The sequence below is a fragment of the Danio rerio genome, chromosome 19 (genome assembly GCF_052040795.2).
Source record: "Danio rerio strain M-AB ecotype USA chromosome 19, GRCz13ab, whole genome shotgun sequence".
Classification (NCBI taxonomy): domain Eukaryota; kingdom Metazoa; phylum Chordata; class Actinopteri; order Cypriniformes; family Danionidae; genus Danio; species Danio rerio.
In genome coordinates, this window is record NC_141039.2 from 38,972,856 (window position 1) to 38,991,927 (window position 19,072).

At 35.0% G+C, this 19,072-nt stretch overlaps 1 protein-coding gene and 1 long non-coding RNA gene across 11 annotated transcripts in view; one reads left to right on the forward strand and one right to left on the reverse strand.

Annotated features, from left to right (window-relative positions):
• The window catches only part of c19h1orf94 (chromosome 19 C1orf94 homolog), a 40,320-nt gene that overhangs the window by 3,024 nt on the left and 18,224 nt on the right, over nucleotides 1-19,072 (forward strand). For 4 of the 9 annotated variants that reach the window (XR_015517049.2, XR_015517051.2, XR_015517052.2 and 1 more), the window contains exons 2-4: nucleotides 950-1,563; nucleotides 9,478-9,642; nucleotides 9,738-9,880. Coding sequence is in view for 3 of the 9 variants with exons in the window: in XM_087295939.2 (XP_087152065.2) it covers nucleotides 950-1,563; nucleotides 9,478-9,642; nucleotides 9,738-9,880 (922 nt within the window). In the remaining 6 variants the exon portion in view is untranslated. Of the gene's footprint in view, nucleotides 1-949; nucleotides 2,553-2,958; nucleotides 4,732-9,477; nucleotides 9,643-9,737; nucleotides 10,071-19,072 lie in introns of those variants that run through there. The other 5 variants (XR_015517050.2, XR_015517053.2, XM_087295940.2 and 2 more) reach the window with 3 other exon arrangements.
• Nucleotides 1-19,072, reverse strand: part of LOC141379157 (uncharacterized) — a 50,360-nt gene that overhangs the window by 834 nt on the left and 30,454 nt on the right. Inside the window, exon 4 of one of the 2 annotated variants that reach the window (XR_015517057.2) lies at nucleotides 908-1,083. This is a non-coding gene — a long non-coding RNA (uncharacterized LOC141379157). Of the gene's footprint in view, nucleotides 1-907; nucleotides 1,084-13,584; nucleotides 13,721-19,072 lie in introns of those variants that run through there. The other variant, XR_015517055.2, reaches the window with a different exon arrangement.

Consider the following 19,072-nt stretch of genomic DNA (forward strand, 5'->3'; position numbering starts at 1 on the left):
AAACGATTCGCGTCTCCAGTAAGGACTAATCCACAAACAACTTACTTTTTTACATACCTGATACTCCCTCTAACTCGAAATAAACTGATATATACAGAGTTTTTCAGTTATTAGAACAGTACACTAAGACCAGATTTGAGAACCTATAAACTGATAATACTGTGCATGCATGATTCAGTGAACCAAACACAAACAGTGCATGACAGCCTGATGTGACTGAACTAAACTTCAAAAAACTGCAGTGCGGCTAAACTGAGGGCTTAAATAAGAGGATTTGGCGAAACATATATTTTTCTTAACAGAAAATCGTCATGGAATTTAAATAAGCGAATCATGCTTCAGTTGGGTTGCAACACGTAATTGTAAGAAACTTTTCATATTATAGTGATGTTTTAACTAACTGAACTAAAATTATGATTGCTGACTACATATTTTTGATGTGTTGAGTCCAAACATGGGAGGGATGTGACAAAAGATCCGGTTCACGTTAAAGATCTGAACTTCCCATCACTACTGTATTTAACCTGAGAAGCACCCACACATATTGTACTTAGGCCTGCTATCTTGTAAGATGTATTTGAATTTGAGGATGGGTAGATGGTAGTGTGTGTATGCAAAAAGTATATTTGGTTGACTTTTCATTATACAATATTTTGTCGGATGATTTTAAATCTTACACCTAACAAATATATAAAACACTAAAACTAATCTTGAAACTAATAAAAACTAAACTAAGCAATTTCAAAATATAAAAACTGATAAAAACTAGTAAATCTACCTCTAAAAACTAAATAAAACGAACTTCATTTTAAAACAAAAATTCAAAACCAAACCAATGAAAAATCTAAAACTATTATAACCTTGGGTCATACTCGATAAATGTGCTATATAAATGCACATTACTTACTTGTTTGTAGTTTAAAATAATGCATGCTTTTCTTTTTTTCAGCAGTACAGGACATCAGAAGTTGGACAAGGTCATGGTAAAGACTCAGCATAATCTGACCCAGACATTTTTACAGCGACATGTCGATACCACTTGTCTGTGTCACCCTGATGATCCATGCAGCTATGAACATGAACCTGACAAGACAAAAGAGGTCATAAGCCAGAAGGAGGCTGACAGAAGCAAAACTGCAGACTTTCCTAAACAAATTCTCCAGCCTAAACAGGCCTCAAATGTAGACTTTCCTGCACTCCCTCCTCTTATCTCACAGCGAGTGGACAGACCACCGCAGCAATTCCCTGTCAGCATAAGTGCCTCCAATAAAGCAACTCTCTTAAAAGGAAAACCAGACTGCCAGCTGCATGGTGGCAAACCACAGAGGGGTCCAAAACAAAATCAAAAGGAACATCCAAGAGTCAAACCTCTCGTCTCATCCAGAACAACCCCGCAGATAGAAACACAAACAAGTCACGACATCGGTTCCACTCAAACAGGAAACGTGCACAAAGAAAAAGTTTTATTTGAAGGACGAAGTTCAAGGTGTTCCCATCTATCTGTGTTTGCACAGTTCCAAATGGCAGAGGAGCAGATAATACTTAAAGATCACACATTTAAAGGTAAATCCACCATGTCTATTAAAACAGCTCTTTTGAAGTATTTAAATGGATTCAAGGTCAAAAAACACTTTAATTTGATCATTATATAAACTGCAGCATCAGCTCTTTTTTAATAGTAGCCGGCTTTCCATCCTAACATGAAGCAAATCTTTTCAAAGTTTACTGCAAAAACTAAAAACAATATCAAATCCAAATTAGATGTGTTTTCATCAAGTTGTTAGAGTGGCTGACTGTAGTATTGGTAACCTAGTAACCAACAGTAAACAAGGTAAGCACAATGGTGTGATGTGGGTGTAATTATTTACTATAGCGCCTTTTTTACATAGTGATAGCAGTAAACATTTGGAAAATTTCCAGATCAACTTTCCCAGTACATTCTAAAATTTACTGCTTACACAGACAACGACGTTCCGAAATATTTTCAGAAAAAGACCGTTCACACATCCATTCCAAAAAGACCAGCCTGATCTCATGAGAAAACGTAAGTATTTTACGTTATACCAGTTTAGTAACTAATTTGTACGAATTTGTACAAGTTCAGTCATACGAAATTGAAATTTTAAAAAGGAGGCGTGGCACCTAACCCCACCCCTTAACCCAACCGTCATTGGGGGATGAGCAAATCGTACTAAATTGTACAAATTAGATCGTACAAAATCATACGAATTAGCCACTAAATCAAAAAGTTACGAATTGCTGTGAGATTGTGTTGAAAATACCGGTAAATTATGACATCATTAACCAGAAACAGCCATGCTTGTATTTGTAAACATAGAAGTGGTCAGGCTTTTGTTGATGGTTTCACTTTTATTTAAAGCTTTAGCATTCATGCAGCTGCTTTATCCCAGAGACTAGGGGTGTCAAAACTAATTTTTTCTTCAGTGCACAGCGATGCAGACGCAGACAATTCGGTATTAGTTTAGCAGTAATCATAACTGGTTATTATGTACTGACGTCATTTACCGCATATGCGCTTTATCGCGAGGGAGGTGAGCACGGGTATTTACAACACTTCAGGCGCCAACTGTGCACAATTTCACTGCGTGTGTGTGATTTCTCTACAGTCTTTTACTGACAGTTACAGCAGAAGCTCCTATTTCACTGCGATTGAGGGAAAGAATGTAAACTCCATTTCTCTCTCTCTCTCACTGTGGCCCATTTCACCTGCTGGCGTGACTTTCTCTCGGCTGCTTGCGTGACTTTTCCTCCCCTCTGTTTTCCTCTCGGCTTTATGCATTCCCGCAGCTGTACCTGTATGAGGTCTCTCTTGCGTGCATTCTTTCTCTCTGCTTTTGCTTGACTTTTGTCCACTCTGGCGCCTCTTACACCTGTTGTTGCAGGACACGACCAGATTTAATGCGGCGCAGGAATAAATTTCCGAATAAAGCGCGGGAGTGGTCAGTAACTCTGGTATAATTTTAATAGTTTCCTCACAATATCACTCCCCCGCAAGCAAGCAAGCGTGTGTGGCGAGTGTGTGTGTGTGTGTGCATGTTTGGTTCTGTCTATGTTTTTGTATGTGTGTGAATGAGACTGCTGTGTGTGTGTGTGTGTGTTTAAACAGACAGCTTGTTATAGCCACCCCCCAAAATATAACAGTGTGTATGGAAAGAATCGTCAATGCACCGTGATGCACTGAGATATCGAATTAAACCCATTCGATGGCAACATAACCGTAACCGAACCGAACCGTGAGACCAGTATAGGTTTACACCTCCACCAGAGATATCCAAAGGCAGAAGTGTAAACCTAAATGTTTACACATTTGACTGCATTACCAATTATGTGGAAGGAAAAGTATTGTGAAGAACTTCGATGAAAACATCTGGAAAAACTCTTTGGTATGTCAAGATGTACATAATATGTGTGTGTGCTGGCGCTCACTGGAGCACTCTCTTTACGAGCACACGTGTCAAGCAACTGAAGCAGAGCTTGAAGGTAAACAAACAGCGGTTTATCATCAGCAGTTTTTCCGATTGCCATTTTTTCTGTTGGCATTAAGAAAGATCACAGAAACATCATCTGACTAGCAGCTAAATGTGTCTCGAAAAATATTCAAAGGCTTTTATTTTCATACACAGCATGGATGTGAATGCGTCTGAGTGTTCTGATTGGCTGGAGTAGACATTTCACGTTAGTAAGTTCTAAACATGAACATAAACATGCTCTTTCCGTCAATTTTTCTTCTGACTCTACACAGAGCGGCATTCCGGCAAATAACCAGTAATGATACAACTTCTCTTTCTGGAAAATTGCCAGAATGAATTTACCGGTATTTTCAAAAAGGGCCTGTTCACACATACAGACCTTTCTGGAAAATTGGCGGTAATTTTCCTGAAAGGTATGTGTGAAAAAGGGGCTGAGTTTATTCTGCAAATGTGTTTCCATCTACTATTAATTACACCTACCCTTTTTCACAAAAGTTCAAAACCACACTGTTATCCCTAATGTTGTATTAATTTAAAATACTTAGATTCAGTAAACATAAATACCAAAGATTTTGCTTAATTACTCCATTTGTTTAGTTTGTTGTACGATTTGCATGGAATTTTTTATTCTATTGGAATGATTAAATTTAATGTACCTAACAGAGCTTATTCTAGTCTGTTGTCAAAGGGACAATATGCAAGGAAAAGTGATTGGCTCTTTGTACTAAAGTCACTGGTGGGTACAGTGCACCTTCTTTATGTCTGCTGGTCACTGTGAGCACAATTTCATACTTTTGTCTCAAACAGCTCATACATTGTTTTCATTTAGTAAACAAAATATGTAACAGTAGCAAGAAAACTACATCCAAGATTAAGCTGTCTAACATTAGGTTGATGTTCATTTTTGACAAAACGTTATTGTTACAATAAACTTAAAAAAGATTGTTTTTTCAACTATATGAAAGTAGCTTTTCATAGGGAAACGAGTTTCCATTATTTGAAGAAATGCAATCAACCTGTATGTGCTTACAGTGCACCTCAAACAAGTGTAAAAACTTTTAAATTAAGAGGTTTAATTTGGTACAAAATTTAGCATCACATTTTCCATCACTAATTTCAGGGTGATGGAAACCAAGCTAATGTCAACCAGCCAAAACAACGGTTCAAGCATCTATAACCTCATTGGTTATGCGAACAACCATTTGAGCATCTTTGGAACCTTCTAATTTCACAAAATATTAAAAAAAAAATCTAATGTAATGAGCCCCTAATTATGGATTTTAATAAGTTACCTCATGCAGTGTGTAACACCAAATTAAAAAATAAATAAATAATATGTATATTATTTATGCCTTAGTAGGTAGCACTATTTCAGTGGCATTTCTATGTGAAGTTTGTATGTTCTTTCTGGGTTCATGTGGGTTTCTTCCAGGTGCTCCGGTTTCCCCCACAGTCAAAAGACATGCACTTTAGGTGAATTGGATGTTTGAGTGTGTGTGAATAGGAGAGTGCATGGGTGTTTCCCAGTACTGAGTTGCGGCTAGAAGGGCATTTGCTGCATAAAACATATGCCAGGAATAGTTGGTGAACTAAGCCAAAGGAAAATGAATGAATGAATGATAAACACATCCAGCTAAGTTTTAAATTGAAAGTCCATCATGTATGAAGTTATTGACTCAAAAAGAAAGACTCAAGAATTGTTTTAATGAGTCACTTTTCAAACGGATCTTTAGCCATTTCATCGAGAAATCTGAGTGAAACATTGTCCTTCAACTTGTTGTGCGCACAGACCCGGAAAGCATAATCCATAATAGCTGCACTTTAAAATGTTTTTCACTCTTAAGACAAAATTGGATCTTTCAAGAACTATTCAGTAAAAGGTTATTTGGAAACCCCAAACTGGTATTATTGTATAGAAAAGACCTTTTGGAGTCCTAAGTGTTTTTAAGTGTGTTGTGAATGGTAGAATCTTGGAAACCCAACACTTATAACCATATCTGCATTCCAGCATTAGTTTTATTATTTGGAAGTCAATGTAGAAGTCAGTGGAAACGCTTTTGGAGAAAAGTTTGTTTACTCTTTGTCTTGCAATTCCGAGAAAAAAACAAACAAACTGCAAGAAACGGCAGTCTATATCAATCGATGATTGGCTCCTGTACTAGTAGGCCAAGGTTCAATTGCTATACTGACCTTTGCACTTTTCCCCATTAAAAAATATTCAAGTGACATGTCTCGTGCATTCTGTAGTCTTTTCCAATAGGTTGGAAGTGATGCACAAAGAACACCCCGCCCCTACTAAATATGTTGTTTTGTAAGTACAAACACACTCAAATAAAAGTCCTGGCACTTTCCATTAAACAGTCACTATTAAACAATTACAACAACATAACCTTTGGAAAGTTAAGGAAATTTTCCAATGCTGATGCCTGAATTTAGTTGTAAACACTCAAACATGATAATTTAGAAGCCAACAACACACATAAAGCTACACACTGCAGCCTTTCTGTGTTTGAACAGGCTATAAGCTGCCTTACGTAAAGTGCGTGTGTGGGTTTGGGAGGCAATGCAATGGTTCAAGAATGACTAGATACCACTAGAGTCATATCAAGCTCCATTCCAACTTATTGTACTGTGCTGCTGTGAGTTGTATATATTGCAATATGACAATGTTTTTTATTTATTTATTTATTTTTTTACTAAAGTAGTTTTCATCTAACGAACACAAACAGATCCGCTTCCCATTTTGGTGTATTGAGCCTCTGTACTTTATTCCAGCGTAGCAATAATTGAGGCGCCATTTAAAGTAAGGGTTTCATTGCGATAACAATCCACCTCATGCCGTCTTGTCGTTTCGGGAGTCTTTGGTAGTGACACTGCATGGCACTGATGTACGACTTGCATTAGCTTCGAGGGAAAGTGTTGTTTTTGTTTTGCGAGGATGGCTATGGACGGTGCTCAGTCAACTCTGTCCTCGGGGCAGGAAAAAAGAGCTCCTCAAACCCAAAAAGTCACTCATTATTTTGAAAATGGAAAAAATAAATAAATAAATAAATACAAACAAATAAAGAAGAGAGCGTTTTGGCCCAAATCAATATATCCATTTCCTCTTGGTAATGGAATCCGTTTGTAATAGCAGTCTAAACACAATCGATTTGCAATCTTCATGTTTTTGCTTTACTCTCTTTCTCTTGCCATCTATCTTTTTGGGTTTTGCTTTTGCCTCCGGATCCTAAATGCCAAAGGGTACATGTGGATTTAGATAGTGGTTTGTGAAAATTGCATATTGAAGTGTTGTGTTTTGTTTTGTTATTGTTTTTATATATATGGTAAAATAAATAAATGTTTTTTTTGTTGTTTGTTTTGTTTGTTTTTGTTTTACAGGTGTAAATGTAAAATAAACAAAATAAAAGTTGTTAATATTTTAAAACTAGTTATACTGGGGAAAATTATAAACAAACTAATGAATAAATAACTATTAATAAATAAACAATTTATGATTAATAAAATTTAGTTTGAAATATACTTTTAAAATGGGTTTTTTCATGTGATCTTAAAAGTTATATTTTATTAGAGATTATTTAAGTTTTTAAAGTCACGTTCCTTTTGAAGTCATTGTTATACATTATATTTGGGTGTCACAGTGGCGCAGTGGGTAGCACGATAGCCCCACAGCAAGAAGGTTGGTGGTTCAAGCCTCAGCTGGGTCAGTTGGCATATCTGTGTGGAGTTTGCATGTTCTTCCCGTGTTTGTGTGTGTTTCCTCTGGGTGCTCCGGTTTCTCCCACAGTCCTAAGTCATGCGGTACAGGTGAATTGGGTATAAATTATAGATAAATTGTCCGTAGTGTATGTGTGTAAATGAGTGTATACGGATGTTTCCCAAAGATGGATTGCAGCTGGAAGGGCATCCGCTGCGTAAAACATATGCTGCATAAGTTGGCGGTTCATTCCACTAAATGCATATTTGATTTGGAGCTCAAGAAACATTTCTTATTATTAACAATGTTGATATTTATTTATTTATTTGTAGCTACTTTAGTATGATAATAAAACAAAAAAAAAATTTTCTATGGCATCTACACCCAGCAGACACACAACATCATAAGGGGCCGATCACACCGGACATGCTTTTTGTGTTGAGAGGCACATCTTTTGAATGGTTTACTAATGGCCATGAGTGTTTTACATGCTGCTTATACACCCTGCATGCCTCACATTATTAACTGCCTACTGCGCCTCTCGTTTTTGCCGTTGCGCACTGTGCACTCACAATTGAAAAAAAGTCTAAATACGAAGCTGATTTAGTTGTTTCCTAGTCACATCATAAAATCATATGTCTAGTCTGAGCTTTTCTCTCGGAGAAACGTCAGTCTATACTGATGGATTATTGGCTCCTGTGCTAGTCGGCGTGGCTTCATTCGCCATATAGACCATTACACTATTACCCATTAATTATACGAGTGACAAGTCTTGTGTGTTCTATAGTTTTTGGCAATATTCAGTTTTGGAAGTGCATCAACACACTAAAATAAAAGTCTCAGCACCTTCCATTAAACAGTCACTATTAAACAATCACAACAACATAACCTTAAGAAAGTTAATGAAATATTCCAAATACTGATGCATGAATTTAGTTGTAAACACCCAAACATGGACATTTAGACATTTGTTTTTGAAAAAAAGGCAGTGTGGTGTGCTTCGTGTTTTTACAACGTAAAATCACATTCGGTGTGATGGGCCCCTAAGATGTTAATATTAGATTAGATTTAGGTTGCCAGAGTCTAAGGACAATGCTATTTTAATAATAATGACATGAAATTAAATTGTTTTTTAGGTTGTGTTGGAAAGTAACCAAAATGCAACATATGTCCGACGTTGGACACTGACATCAGCCTGATGTTAGGTTCTTCAAACCGATTTTCATTTGCAAACAAAATGCAATGTTCCATGACGATGGGGTACAACGTAAATCTGAAAATCCCAAACCAGGCTTATTATTAAAACATACCCCTATATACATTTCTGGAGATCCTGAAATACATCCCAGGAGCTATGTTTTTTGCAGTTTTTGTTTTCGCACATCCACCAGAGACTGCTTTGTACACTTTTTCAGATCTCAGATTTCTCTTGTGAGTGCCAATCGCACCTGCTGTTTTGTGTAAATCCACCAGAGGCCACAGTTCACTGACTGACTGACTGACTAACCAACCGATACCCCAACCACCTACCTTTCACCCAACCGACAGTGTTTTCAAAAGCAATCCAAAAAGAGAAAAGGCCTCACCTGACTTCTACCACATTTCAGATCGTATAACCATCTCACCCTGTTATTTACATGTTTATTTGATTTCTTTTGTTTTTGTTTTACCTGCTTTCTGTAACTGTTTCTTGCCAGATTTGAACCCCGTAATTGCCATAAACTCCTCTCTGTGTTTGAACTGGGCCACTGGGCAAACTGGTAACAGCGGAAAAGTCTTCCACAAGGAGATAGGTAGTCAGCTGGTAGTGCGAAAAGAAACAGAAGCCGTCCGTGGTGTTGTATTGCCCTGTAGCATTAATTTTAAGGATGAAATGCAGCCATACGTATCTTCACAATTTGTGCTCTCCAGAAATGTATACCGGGATACGTTTTCACATTGAGCCTGTGTTTTGACGTCCTGTGCCGATGGATGGATGGATGGATGGATGGATGGATGGATGGATGGATGGATGGATGGATGGATGGATGGATGGATGGATAGATAGTTTATTTATTCAGATTAAAATGTATAAATACCTATATTGCATTACTTCACCACAATTACTCTTCTGATTATTGCTATTATAATAAAGCATTCACATAAATACTAATATTGACCTACTACATGTAATATGTACATTTTTTGACTTTCCTTCTCACTATGGCATATGGCAATTGAAAATGGCGTTTGGATCTGCCGAGTATTCCCGTTCCCCATGTGTTAATCCTGTCACCTGTTCCTCCTAAGGTGGAGAAGTGGAGCTGGGCAGGAGTGCAGATGGTGTCCACATGGCACAGACCCGGGCTGGCAGTGGGACCCAGAACGCAGCTGGCCCTCTTGACAATGCCAAATGTCATATATACCGCAAGGATGCCACTGTTGCAAAGACTAAGGCCACAGGTCCGGGCCCTGGTGAGGCAGATTCACTTATTTTATTTCTGTCTCTCATTGTTCATTCTGTTTCTCTCGTTGTTTACTAGGTGTGTCCTCTGTGTTTGTGCTTACAGACATAACAGTGCCAGGAGATATGGATGGCGTCCAGACATGGAACAGCAGTGGAAGGTGTGCCCTACAAAACGCCCCATTTTTTACAGGAACGGGTCATGGCCTGTGGTCAATGCCAGCCAACTGTTACCTGTGGGTCCCTGAGGTAAACCCCAAATTTGAGAATTTACCATGCCAATTTTCAGTGTTTGCCAATGATTTGTAAATGCAGTTTACAATACCAGTCATAAAATTGCTGGGCTGTTGTTTCTCAACGTTGGGTTAAATGTGGGTAAATGCAACTGTTTAGTTATAAAGTATGATTAAAATGTAATAATAAATATAATCAAACTTTATGTTTGTCCATATTTTTGTGCAGTATCAAGTCAAGTTTGCTTTTATTGTCATTTCAACAATATACAGTGCAGTATACAGTGAAACAAAACAATGTTCCTCCAAGACCAAGGTGCTATGTACATCAAACAATATAAATTGACAATATGACACGTATTGTGCTCTACTATAAAAATTCTAGAGAATTAAATAAGATAAACTAAAATAAAGAAAAATAAAATAAGACTATGAATAAGATTATGTATAAGAGCGTAAAGTGCGATGTAGTTTGTCCATTAGGTTTGTGATCTAATGTTGGGTTATGACAACCCAGCATTTTTAATTATCCATACTTACTGATATGGAGAATAACTGTTGTAGATTTTTAATCTTTGTTGATGTTTTATGCTTAATGTTATGATGTGGTCAAGGACGTGGGCAATGTAAAAGTATTTAATTTGATGTGAATTCTCTCTTAAATGAAAAATTAGAAAGAACAGCATTGGTCTGAAACTGTTTATATTTATTATTTTTGTGATACTGCATTATTATTTAGCAAGGACACATTAAAATGGTCCAAATTAAAAGTATTAATATTACTAAATAAATATGCAATGTAGAAATGAAAACTCCTGGTGAAATGGTAAGGGGAAAAAATGAATTATAGTGGTAAAAAAAACAAGAATTCTTGAATAAAAAAAAAAGATAACACATTAAACAAATATTTTTACTGGAAATACGATAAATAAGTAAATAAATAATCTATTATACGTTTTCAAATTTTCAGCTATTAATATATAAGCTAGTAATACTAATTGCTAGATGCCTGATTGCTATATTGCATATCCCATTAGTAGTTGTATTTTCCATATTTTACAATAAAATCAGTATTAATAGGTGACAATTTACATGATAGGCCTATTTAATGGCATTCTTAGATTGATTAGTTCATCTTTTTGCATCAATCCTGTTATTGATGATGCTTCAGACGCATGGCCATGTTTGATGTATTGTCACGTTTATACGGCTTTCTTATGCCACAGTGGTTAATGAACATCACAACTGTCTTATCCACCGACCTTCTTTTCTGATATTTGTATTGTAGGTTTTCAAGTTCTTCTGCTCGGTTGACAGAACTAGAATGGTATTTTAACTCATAAACTGCCCTTGACCCTGTTAAATACAAAAAAAAAAAAAAAAAATCCAGATAATAATAATATTAATATTAATAATAATAATAATACAGTTTCCATATTTTGTATTTCACAAGTGTTTTTTTGTTTATTTACAGTTGTGAATTGCATTATGGGATGCTGATCTCTGCTCTGTCGACTTTTTGATGTTGAAAATTCAACTCTGGAGTTTAACAAAGTGATTTATTTACATTTTAGTAGTTTGAAATAATATAAGGTATAAGAAGATATACATAGAGAACTAAGTTTGTAAAATAACAGAAATCTAGTTTATTACAAGGTTTTTGTACCGTTATGTACAACACCAACCCAGACGATATGGCACTTTAAACTATTAAAAATGCTCATAAAAGTTACTTTTTCGAACTTTTCAAGGTTAAAGTTGTTGGAAGAAAGGTCAACATCCCATAATGCAATTAAAAAGCATAAATAAATGGAGAAAAATAAATTATAAACATGAATCACAAAATATGGAAAACTGCTAAAGTCTGGATATTTTTTCATGATCCAGTTTATCCTCACGTTAAACAATAATTCCTGTGTTTCATAAACTGATCCATTTATCCCCTAGATTGTGGGTACTGTACACTATCTGACAAAAGTTGTAAGAACAACAAATAATAACTTGATTTAGATTTTTCTGATGAATCAACTGTTGAACTGCATCTCACTCATCACAAATACTGCAGAAGATCTATTGGAACACACATGGACTCAAGATTCTCACAGAAATCAAGTTGGTGAAAGAAAAATCATAGTTTGGGTTTACATTCAGTATGGTGGTGTACGAGAGATCTGCAGAGTGGATGGCAACATCCACAGCTTGAGGTATCAAGACACTTGTGCTGCTCATTACATTAAAAACCACAGGAGTGAGCAAATTGTTCAGCAGGATAAGCTCCTTCTCATACTTCAGCCTCCACAGTTTTAGTTCCTGAAAGCAAAGAAAGTCAAGGTTCTCCAGGATTGGCCAGCCCAGTAACCAGATATGAACATTATTGAGCATGTCTGGGGTAAGATGGAGGAGGCATTGAAGATGAATCCAAAGAATCTTGATGAACTCTGGCAGTCCTGCAAAAACACTTTCTTTGCCATTCCAGATGACTATGTATGGATGCAGTCCTCCAAGCCCATGGGAGTCATACACAATAATAATTCTTTTTCCACTGCACTATGACTTTATATTCTATACTGTACATTATTTCTGTTTAGCGACAATACTTTTGTCTAGGCAAAGTCAGACCTTACTCTCCTAATGAAATAATTCAAAATCAAGGCCTGATCGTATTTTATTTTGGTAAAATTTGCATAATCTTCATATGAGCCACTTCTGATACCAAATGATCAACTAGAAGTCAATTTATTATTTGTTGTTCCTAAAACTTGGATAGGCGACAAGACTTTTGTAGGGTAGTATATATATAGGGTAGTATATATATAGGGTAGTATATATATATATATGTATATATGTATATATATATATATATGTATATATATATATATGTAGGTATGTAGGTATGTATGTATGTATGTATGTATGTATATATATATATATATATATATATATATATATATATATATATATATATATATATATATATATATATATATATATATATATATATATATATATATATGTATAAAATTACAAAATGTGTATCACTAAATTATTACAGATTTTCTAAACCCCAAATATGAACATTTCACCTGCCGACTTTCAGCTTACTACAATCCTTGTGTGAAAGTGTGATGAGGTTATATTGGACACATAATCTTATTTTGATGACTGCTTGACCTTTTCGCTTCTCTTCAGGAATGATTAGTTGCAAGGAGGAGCTTGTGTACGAGTAAAGTGAAGGGCATCTTAAGATGTTTGTTATTTGCTGTGGCACAGCATTTAGTACCGAGGAAAACTGGGATGCAAGTAACAAAGAACAGGAGGCCAATTAAATTGCCATGTTTGATGCCCGTCTGAATATTTGATTCAACGTTTAATTCTAGCTGTGGAACCCTAATTGATGGGTCATGCTTGTTATGATTATTATTATTATGATTATTGTTATTTTTTTCTCTCTTGAAATGAGGTGCCACATGTTGCTTGAGATATGGGTGATTAGTTTCAAGAGTTTGAAGTCACTTTGTTCCCTCCTCGTGACCAGCCATGAAGAGCATTTACATGAACAGTGTGCTTTAAAACCAGACTGTGTGCTGTTGCTAGGCTACACAGGTTTCTTGTTCTTGTGCAATTAGATTTTTCATCTAGAGCTATCAGGAAAACCATTATTTCATCATATAGGCATAATTCTGGACTGACCGGACAATCGTCCTTGTTGAATTTCGCTGTCTTAAATTATTTATTTGGTCGGAAGAGATGAGATTTTTTTGATAATGTTGAAAAATCTTAAATGAAACTGCTTCGGGGGCCTTGGCTCGTGTTCTGCCATTTAGTTACAGTCCAGAGGAACCACAGAATTGAGGTGCTGGGAAAGAGAAGATGAAAAAGATAAGGAAAGAAATGCTGCCGGTAATCACATGAATTGAAGTTCTAGTTTTCAGCTTAATTATATGTTGACCAGCAGGCAGATGAGGTCAAGATGTTGCTAAGCTACTGCCAAAAGCAGAAAAATATTATTGACAGAAGTCCATAGTGTAACCATTATAAAAATACATATTTCAAAAATTAAATGCATTTTAATATAATAACTTACACTCACCGGCCACTTTATTAGGTACACTTGTTCAACTGCTCGTTAACGCAGATTTCTAATCAGCCAATCACATGGCACCAACTCAATCCATTTAGGCATGTAGACATGGTCATGACAATCTGCTGCAGTTCAGACTGAGGATCAGAATATGAAAGAAAGGGGATTTAAGTCACTTTCAATGTGGCATGGTTGTTGGTGCCAGACAGGCTGGTCATTTCATTTCAGAAAGTGCTGAGCTACTGGGGTTTTCACACACAATCCTTTCTAGGGTTCATAGAAAATGATCTGAAATGTTCTGTGGGCGCAAAAGCCTTGTTGATGCCAGAGGTCAGAGGAAAATGGCCAGACTGGTTCCAGGTGATAAAAAGGCAACAGTAACTCAAATAGCCACTTGTTACAACCGAGGTTTGCAGAAAAGCATCTCTGAACACACAACACATCGAACCCTGGGGCGGATAGGCTACAGCAGCAGAAGACCACACCGGGTGCCACTTCTGTCAGATAAGAACAAGAAACTGAGAATACAATTTGCACAGACGCACCAAGATTGGACAATAGAAGACTGGCAAAAATGTTGCTTGGTCTGACGAGTCACAATTTCTGCTGCGACATTCGGATGGTAGAGTCAGTATTTGGAGTCAACAACATGAAAGCATGAAACTATTCTGCCTTGTATCTACGGTTCAAGCTGGTGGTAGTGTAATGGTGTGGGGGATATTTTCTTGGCACACTTTGGACCCATTTGTACCAATTAAGCATTTTGTCAACACCACAGCCTACCTGAGTATTGTTGCTGACCATGTCCATCTTTTTATGAACACGGTGTACCCATCTTCTGACGGCTATTTCCAGCAGGATAATGCGCCATGTCATAAAACATGAATCATCTCAGACTGGTTTCTTGAACATGACAATGAGTTCACTGCACTCAAATGGCCTCCACAGTCACCAGAGCTCAATCCAATAGAGAACTTTTTGGAATGTGGTGAAACGGGAGATTTGCATCATGGATGTGCAGACGACAAATTAGCAGCAACTGTGTGATGCTATCATGTCAGTAAAGTCTCTGAGGAATATTTCCAGTACCATGTTGAATCTATGAAACAAAGGATTAAGGCAGTTCTGAAGGCAAAAAGTGGGTCCAACCCGCTACTAGTAATGTGTACCTAATAAAGTGGCCGATTCGTGTGTATAATACTCCATTACTCATAGCGCCACCTGCTGGACTACAAAATATATATATATTTTTTATACTTTTATTACATTTAGTCATTTAGCAGATGCTTTTTGTTAACTCTTCATAGAGGATTAATCAGATTAATAACATATTTGGTCAGTCTAAAATAAATGTTAAATTAATAACTAAATGCCATAATCAATTGTGAAGGTCTTGAGTTTTCACTGAAAGCTAAATAAATGTTTTGCAATAAAATAAAAAGAAGTTGAATAAGACATCTAAAAGTTCATTCAAAAATTACTTAAAGCTTAGGTAGCTATTTAAGTAGCTATTAAGATTTAGCACTTTCGCGTCTCAGCAAGAAGGTCGCTGATTTAAGTCTCGGCTAGGTCAGTTGGCATTTCTGTGTGGAGTTTGCATGTTCTGCCCGTGTTCATGTGAGTTTCCTCTGGGTGCTCCGATTTCCCCCACAGTCCAAAGACATGAGCTATAGGTGAATTGAATAAACTAAATTGGCCGTAGTGTATGTGTGTGAATGACTTGTGTACAGATGTTTCCAAGTACTTGGTTGCAGCTGGAAGGGCATCCACTGTGTAAAACATATGCCGGAATTGCTGGCGGTTCATTCTGCTGTAGCGGCCCCTGATAAATAAAGGGACTATGCCAAAGGAAAATGAATGAATGAAGGAAAAAGTGCTATACCTTTTGGTAACATACTGTAACTTTTTAACGATTGGTTTAAAATCCATGTGAAATCAAAAGGTCCATTGTTTATTCTGCGTTATTTATTAGGTGAACAATTAATTTGTGTAAGTTAGTCCACTGAAAAAAAAAAAAAAGTTGCCAAAATTTTGTTTTGGTAATCTTCAATCAAAGTCTCATCATATCTGACACATTATTCTTGACCACACCCTTGTTACTGTTAGTTTGCTTTGAGTGAATGATTCGCAGATAGAAAGTCCTGCTCCTACTCAATATTCTATTTCAGTTGGAAGTACATCAACATACTAAAATAAAAGTCTAAGCAACTGTCAGTTTACACAGTCTTTACATTTTTTTTACTTTTATTATTTCATCTTTGTTTCATCATTTTGATAGCCTGTAACAAAACCCCAGAAGTTTACAGTAAATTAAGGTAATTCTTTGCAAGAAACATTTTTATAAAAACTTCAGTTGAAAAGGATGCACTGAAAACCTTCTGTCTTCTAAAAAATAATCACTTGATAGACATATGTATTTATTCCATTAGAGAGGTAAACGGGGGCAGTTTTGTTCTTATTTCCATGTCATCTGCCTTTTATACAGTCTGCTACTTTTTGATGATGTTTGTAAAAATGTACATAATTGCATCATATTTTTCTGCCACAGTTCTCATAAATATGTACTCTTTCGAAAACTGTTTACTACATTATACTTTTATCATCTTTAGAGTTTGCATATCCCTAAAAGGATACAATGTGCATAAAACATTTAGCATTAGCATTCGGTTCAGGTCTGTAGATTTTATATTGTACCTAAATGTTTAATGTCAGCGCTTCACGTATGGCCACTCTTGGGTCTGGGCTGTCATTTTTACCACATTCAAAAAAAAAAAAAATGGTTGTATTAAAGACTCTAATACGTGGATTGTTAATACACTGCCATGCAAATAGTTTATTTTTATCCTTGTTTTTAAACGCACCAGGAACTCAAAGAAGTGTTTTGACAGCTTCTTCTTGAAACAGGTTCAAAATGCATTATTGTTAGCGTGTAGGTTTGATCTATTTTAGCACATTTTTCACATCTTCTGCTTAATATATGATGTGGCTATTGGGATAACACTTAATAAAATAGCCCATTCCCGCATTTATTTATGTACCAAGCAAACCAGCTTCCTTGGACACGTCACGGTTTCCAGCGTCCAAACAAGGCATCTGAATATCTTGTGCCTGCTGTTATATTGGCATTTTCTTGGCTCTGCTCATCGGACATTGATTTTACTCTCCTTTTCTATATTCTTATTCACTTAGTAATTTATCCTCCTCTTGATTTTCCACACTGTAATCAAATCGTCTTCACTTTACTCCGCTTGGTCCTTGCGCATTACATAACAAACTTTGCTTTCTTTGCCAGAAATATCAAGGGACCTTCATGAGCTGATGCAATCAGAATACAGTTGTGTGCATTTCTCCAAGCTAGAGTGGGTCTTTTGCTGTTAAAAAGCAACAGCAAATGACAAATGAAAAAAAAAAAAAAAAAAAAAACAATAACAATAACAATAACAACAGAAAAACACGAATATATCTTTATAAACAAACAAATAAACAAATAAATGAAACAAAAATAGTCATAAATAAAAACCAGAACAAATGAAACTAAAATAATAAATAAGTAAAAATATTATATAAATCTAAAAATAATAAATAAACATTAAATAAATGAAACAAAAACAGTCATAAATAAAAAAATAGGAAATAAATGGAACAAAAATGTTAATAGATAGAAAATATAGAAAATAAGTAAAAATTAAAAAATATAAACATTATTAATGAAAAATTAAATAAATAAATAAATAAATAAAACTAGTCATAAATAAACATAGAAAATAAATAAAACAAAAATAATAATAATAAATAAAAAATATGGAAAATGAATAAGTAAAAATATAATATAAATATAAACACAATAAAAACAAATTAAATAAAAATAAATTAAAAAAGGCATCAATAAAAATCAGAAAATGAATGCAGCAAAAATATTAATAAACAAAAATATAGAAAATAAATAAGATGAGATATAACGTAAATACAAAAATAATAATAAACACAAATAAAGAAGACAAAAATAATCATAAATAAAAATGAATCAAATAAATTAAACAAACATAATGAATAAAAATAGAAAATAAATAAGTAAAATATTAAATAAATATAAAAATAATAAACCTTAAATAAAAGAAAACATAGTCATAAAAAAACAGAAAATAAATGAAACAAAAATATGAATAAATAATGTAGTAAAAATAAGTAAAAATATAAAATAAATATAGAATTAATAAATAAACAAATACATAAATAAAATAAAAATAGTCATAAATAAAAACACAACAAATTAAACAAAATATTAATAAATACAAAATATAGAAAATAAATAAGTAAAAAATATAAATAAATATAAATAAATAAATAAATAATATACAGTATATATAATTAAACAAACGGGAAAGTAGGTCACCGACCCTATTTGCTGTCAGTCCCTATAGAAAAGCAGTCGATGCGCTATTGTTTTACCTTGTGTGACAACTGCAAAGTAACACTGCATTCCCAAAATACTCTGCTGTCACCAGAACAGCATCTTAACATGTCAAGCCCTTCACAACTTCACCTTACGGAACAATGGTCACAGATGTGAGGATGAATAGATCCGGAAGACAGAAGTGAAGGTCAGACAGATGAGCATTATGGTGAAAGTATGTGTGTGTGAGCTATTTTAAAGTTTCATCTATAAAGCGAATGAGTATCTATTTTCATGCTGCTGAGCTTTTTTTTCCTCATCTTTTGGTGCTAGAGCTTATTCTGTACTCTAAGAAACTGGTTCCTTTGTGAAACATACTATTTTTACTTTTTCACTAGATTCTACACTCTAAAAAATCTGGGTTATTTCAACCAATTTGGGTAAAATATGGACCAAAGAACCTATGGGTTATTAAAAAAAAAAATAATAATAAAAAAAAAAATAATAAAATCTAGACTATTTGCATTTGAGTTTGTCTGTATTTCACCAATATTTGAATTTAAATAACCCAGCATTTTTAAAGTGTACCTATTAAGAGGATGATACATTACTCACCCTCAAGTTGGTCTAAACCTTCATGAATTTATTTGTTCTTTTGAACACTAAATATTTTGCGTAAAGCTGGAAACCTGTAATCATCGATTTTGAGGTATTAAATACCATGGAAGTCAATG